General features: G+C 46.3%; 1 protein-coding gene across 1 annotated transcript in view; it reads right to left on the minus strand.

The window, feature by feature from the left end:
• Ccdc62 (coiled-coil domain containing 62) overlaps positions 1-6,052 on the minus strand; it is a 30,530-nt gene that overhangs the window by 8,945 nt on the left and 15,533 nt on the right. The window contains exons 7-9 of the mRNA XM_013023062.1: positions 4,575-4,663; positions 3,956-4,071; positions 234-953 (exon numbers count right to left, since the gene is read on the minus strand). Coding sequence (XP_012878516.1) covers positions 234-953; positions 3,956-4,071; positions 4,575-4,663 — 925 coding nt within the window. The remainder of the gene's footprint in view (positions 1-233; positions 954-3,955; positions 4,072-4,574; positions 4,664-6,052) is intronic.

The following is a 6,052-nucleotide window of genomic DNA, read 5'->3' on the forward strand; positions in this document are numbered from 1 at the left end:
GTGGCTCAAGTGGTAGAGTGCTAGCCTTGAGCTGAAGAGCTGAGGGACAGCGCCCAGGCCCAGAGTTCAGGCCCCACGACCAGAACCAAAAAAAGTAAAAAAAAAAAAAAGAACCACCAGCGCTGGCACAGTCCCTGTGCATAGCCAGGTGGGGAGAAGGGCTGTCCTGAGAAGAGTTCGAGGGCGCTTTGCTGGGGGCAGCCCCCAGTTCTGCATGTCCCTGCCTCACTAACCTTGTGGAGGAGGAGTTGTACTTGGTCCCGCTGAGGCTGCCCGCACATGAGCACACATTCTTGTGGCGCACAATCCTATGCCCTCTGCCAGGCTTGAAGATGTTCATCCACTCAGCATCAGACATGTGGCCCGGAGCCTCAATGACCAAGTGACTCGGGTGGCAGCACTTGGACACACACAGGTTGCTCTCACCCAGACATCCGTCGTCCTTCGGTGCACAGGAGACATCAGACCTATCTGCTGGGTCGTGACAGTCCACGTCTAGCCTCTCCGGCTCTCGAGAGTCGGAACAGCTGGTCAGGCCCAGGTAAACGTTGACGTCCTGCCACTGCTTTTCTTCAGGCAGCGACCCTTCCGAGAGCTGCTTCTCTTCGTTCAGAACCCCGAATTCATGGTCTCGTAGGCATCGTGCATGCATTTTGCACAATGCGATTTTGTTTTCGGGTTCAATCTGGATTTTTCCACCCAAAGACCAACACTTCTGCTTGCCCATTAGGTCTTTGGTAAGCAAAGACGAGAGTGTAATTACCTTTTTTTCTCCGAGTGCACTATTTATCTGTAACTTTTTCTCCTTACACATGTCACAAGAGTTTTTGTTTGCCTTTTGAGCCAACAAGGCCTCAAATTTTTGATCCTTAACCAGTGACTTCTGATTTTTCTCCCTCTTAATATCGATTTTTGAATAGTTATTTTCAAGGTCAGATAAAGACATGTCTCTGCTGCAGTGTCATTACAAAGAAAAGCAAGTTGTGAGATTAGACATCATGCTACCAGCTCCTATGACTCCCCAAACAGCATGAGCACAATGAGTCTGAGCTCCTGAGCCCGATTTTGTCTCAGAAACCTGATCAGCAAGCCCCCACTCACCTTTCCCACCCTCAACTCCTCTAGTACTCACTGTATGAATGAGAAAAGCATCAAAATACTATGTAAATACAGCAAACTTTGCCTGTGTGTACCAAAAGTGGGGCCTGCACTTAGGGCCTTGAGCTCTTGCTTGGCTTTTTTGCTCAAGGCCAGACCTTTACCACTTGAACTATACCTCAACTTTTAGCTTTTTGGTGGTTAACTGGAGATAAGAATTCCACAGCTGGAGCTGGGCACAGGTAGCCCATGCCTGTAATCATAGCTACTCAGGAGGCTGAGATCTGAGGACTGCAGTTCAAAGCCAGCTGGGGTAGGAAAGTCCATGTGAGACTTATCTCCAATTAAACCACCAGAAAATCAGAAGTGGTGCTGTGGCTCAAGTGGTACAGCATGAGCCTTGAACCTTGAGCTGATAGTGCCCAGGCTCAGAGGTCAAGCCCCACCACACACACACACACACACACACACACACACACAATCACACACACACACACACACACACACAATCACACACACACACACACACACACACACACACACAATCCCATAGATGAGTGCTAGTGGCTGACGCCTGTAATCCTAGCTTCTCAGGAGGCTGAGATCTGAGGATCAGTTTGAAGCCAGTCTGGGCAGGAAAATACAATAACTACTCAGAAAAAGCCAGAAGTGGTGTTATAGCTCAAGTGGTACAGTACTATCCTTGAGCACAAAGAGGCTCAGGGATAGTGCTCAGGCCTTGAGTTCAAGCCCCGGGACTGGCAAAAAGAAAAATCCCATAGACTTTTCTGACCAGGCTGGCTTCAAACCATGGTCTTCAAATCTCAGCCCCTTGTGCAAACCAGCGAAACTTTTTTTTTTTTTTTCCCCAGTCATGGGGCTTGAACTCTGGGCCTAGGTGCTGTCCCTGAGCTCTTCAGCTGAAGGTAAGCACTCTACCACTTGAGCCATGGGGCCACTTCTGGCTTTTCTGTTGGTTAATTGAAGATAAGAGTCTCACAGACTTTCCTGCCTGGGCTGGCTTTGAACCATGATGTTCACCCTCCTGAGTAGCTAGGATTACAGGTGTGAGCCACCAGCGCCTGGCTCTCAGGTGTTCTTTTTGAAACAGGATCTTGCTATGTTGTCCAGGCTGGCCTTGAAATCCTTTTGCCTCAGCCTCCTGAGTACTGGGATTATAGGCATGCACAAGTCCACCATGTGTCGATATTCCGATCTGTATCACTCCAATCCCTGAGAAAACACACCTGTCTCCTACAATGCATAAACCACTTCTCACTTCTAAGGAGTAGCCTCAGCTCATGGAGTACCTCCAAGTGACAATGAAGCTCATGGAGGAAGCGCAGCATCAGGCTTTCTCCTGTGAGAGAGCACTCCATGGTCTGGCTGTCGGTGGCAGTTGGGGTGCCGAACAGCAGCAACTGCCTCTCTCATTCCCTGCCTACAGCTGCTAACTCCCGCCATTCTGAATCTGTTCTTCGGGGAAAGGGGCAGTGGTCAGGCTTAATCTACTTCAGACTTGGTGGTCCCCTGCTGATGAAGTCATACGTGGGAAACTCCCTTTAACCTTCCTTGTTTCTCCATTCCCAGCATCTCTGCTTGGAAAGAAAGACTGCTTCTAATGTGGTTTGGCAATGTCTGTTAATGAAAGCACTGCTTGTGTATTTTAATTTACTTCCCCACAGTGCTTGTTGTTACAAGTTGGGTGAGCAGGAAGATGAAGCTGAGAGCAGTGCTCACCTAGAATCTAGTTTCTAATTCAGTGCTAAAGCCTTTCTTTGACATAATTTCTTTGAGACAAGAGCCATGACCCATATATGCTTCTATTTCCTCTCCCAGCCCAGTGTCTTAATACTGTGGTGCACATTTATGAATAGTTCATCTCTCACTTCCACTCTAACTTAAAGCCTTCTGCCAAACAAATACAAATAAGGCATAAAGATTTTACTTTTGCTGGACATAGCTGGCTCACACCTGTAACTAGCTAATCAGGAGGCTGAGATCTGGAGATCGTGGTTTAAGGCCAGTCTAGGCAGGAAAGTCTGTGAGACTCTTATCTCCAATTGACTACTAAAAAAAGCTGACGTAGAGCTGTGGCTTGCTCAAGTAATAAAGCTCGAGCCTTGAACAAAAAAGCTCAGAGAAGCAAGGTACTGGTGGCTCCTGTCTATAATCCTAGCTACTCAGGGGGCTGAGATCTGAGGATGGTGGTTCAAACCAGCCTGGGCAGCAAAGTCTGAGACTCTTATCTTTGATTAATCACCAGAAAACTGGAAGTGGCAGTGTGGCTCAAGTGGTAGAGCACTGCCTTGAGCAAAAGGAGCTCAGGGACCCTGCTCAAGCCCCAAGTTCAAGCCCCATGACCAAGAAAGAATAAAGCTCAGAGATAACACCCAAACCCTGAGTTCAAGCCCCAGGATCATCACCAAAAAATAAATTAAAAAAAAATAGACAAAAAGGGGCTAGGAAGGTGGCTCAGTGGTAGAGCGCTTGCCTTGCATGCCTGAGGCCCTGGGTTCCGTTCCTCAGCACCACATAAAGAAAAAAGCCGGAAGTGGCACTGTGGCTCAAGTGGTAGAGCGTTAGCCTTGAGCTGAAGAGCTGAGGGACAGCGCCCAGGCCCAGAGTTCAGGCCCCACGACCGGACCCCCCCCCCCAAAAAAAAAGACAAAAAAGAAAGATTTTACCTTTATCAAGTGGTTAAACAGCATGCTTAAAATTCTAAGGCCAGAAGCTAGGATTATGAAGATAACTGCTAACTCACATGTATTTATTTCCTACTAGCCTCCAGGAAGCACTAAGTAAATGCTGATCTATCGATGAAGTAAGCACAGATCACAGCATCTACTGAGATTACCTGGATTCTAGGGCCTTCAACTCCTCCGTCTTTGAGTCATATAACTGAATCATTTCCTGAGAATTTTCCACATTGAAATTAAGAAACTGCAGGTCACTCTGTTGTTTCACATATATCTGCCAGAGACATTGATCAATCAACACAAAATGTAATAATAAAGATCACACCATTTTTGCTTTTATTTGTCCTACTTTCACACTGAAATTAGTATAGCTGGTCCCTTACCTTAAAATTTGTGTGTGTGTGTGTGTGTGTGTGTGCTAGCACTGGAGCTTGAACTCAGATGCTAGGTGCTATCCCTTAACTGTTGCTCAAGGATGGTATTCTACCATTAAGCTAGAGCTCCACGTCTGGCTTTATAGTAATTAACTGGAGATAAGAGTCTCGTGGATTTTCCTGCCGGGGCTGGCTTCAAACCAAGATCCTCAGATCTCAGCCTCTCAAGTAGCTAGGATTACAGGCATGAGCCTGTAATTACCATAACCAAGACCCATCTAGGAGGCTAAGTAGCTGTATGTTTAACAGTAAGACTCTCTCAGCGCCAGCAAACACGCAACGGGCGTTCAGCTCCTGCTCTGCTCAACTTCTCCCTGCTGAACTATAACAGCTGGGGTCATACCTGTCTCAGATTATGCAGTTCAGAGTTGGTTCGTTCTTGCTTGGACTTTGCAATATCCAGTAACTCATCTTTCCTTTTTTCTCTCTCTACTATTGAAAAATAGGAATGATTAAGCATTTTTTAATCACCATACCGATAAACAGCGTTGTTGTTGTTGTTTTTTGCCAGTCTTGGGGTTTGAACTCTGGTCCTGGGCACTGTCCTTCAGCTCTTTAGCTCAAGGCTAGAGCTCTAGCACTTGAGCCATAGCACCACTTCCAGTTTTCTGGTCATTTATTGGAGATAAGAGTCTCACAGACTTTCCTGCCTGGACTGGCTTTGAACTGTGACCCTAAGATCTCAGCTTCCTGAGTAGCTAGAATGACAGGCATGAGCCACCAGTAGCTGTCTAAAGCATTAATTTATTTTATTATTTTTTTTTTGGTCGGTCATGGGACTTGAACTCTGGGCCTGGATGCTGGCTGCCCCTCAGCTCTTCAGCTCAAGGCAAGTGCTCTACCACTTTAGCTACAACGCCACATCCGTACTTCTAAATTTTTAAGGGTATGGTTCAATGGCAGGGCACTGCTCAGCAAGAGGCCCCAGGTTCCATCCCTTGTACTCATTAAAAAAAAAAAAAAAAGCCGGCACCAGTGGTTCACACCTGTAATCCTAGCTACTCAGGAGGCTGAGATCTGAGAATCGTGATTCAAAGCCAGCCAGGGTAGGAAAGTCTGTGAGACTTTTTTTTTTTTTGTCGGTTGTGGGGCCTAAACTCTGGGCCTGGGCGCTGCCCCTCAGCTCTTCAGCTCAAGGCTAGTGAGCCACAGCACCACTTCCGGCTTTTTCTGCTTATGTGACGCTGAGGAATTGAATCCAGTGCCTCATGCATGCAAAGTAAGCACTCTACCACTGAGCCACCTTCCCAGCCCCTCTGTGAGACTCTTATCTCGAATAAACTACTCAGAAAAAGCCGGAAGTGGCCCTGTGGCTCAAGTGGTAGAGCACTAGCCTTAAGCAAAAAGGTCAAGACAGTGCACAGGCCCAGATTCAAGCTCCAGGACCAGCAAAAAAATAAAAAAGTTTTTGAGACAATGGTATGTAATTGTCTTCAGTAGAAAGGTACTCAGAAGTAAGTTTAAGAAATTATTAAAATTAGGAAATTTTAAAATCATTTCACAAAATCATATAGTTCAGGTGAGAGAGCACTCATCTAGCAAATAGCAGCTCCTGAGCTCAAACTCCATTACTGTTCAAAAAAAAAGGAAAAACTTACTTCCTCCTCTGACCTTCCAGGCTATTCTGTTCCTAACTCCTGTAGAGTAATAAAGTCTCTGTGGGTACATGAGCCTCTCAACTATAGTGAGCACAGGACATACAAAGGCCCATACATGGACTGAACTGAACTCTATGTTTGCTTTGTCTTTTACCTAATATGTATAACTGACCTGGTAACCTTAGAAATAAGGAAATGGGTCCCTGTAATCTACTTAGTCAGG

The sequence above is a fragment of the Dipodomys ordii genome, unplaced genomic scaffold (assembly GCF_000151885.1).
Source record: "Dipodomys ordii isolate 6190 unplaced genomic scaffold, Dord_2.0 Scaffold66, whole genome shotgun sequence".
Classification (NCBI taxonomy): Eukaryota; Metazoa; Chordata; class Mammalia; order Rodentia; family Heteromyidae; genus Dipodomys; species Dipodomys ordii.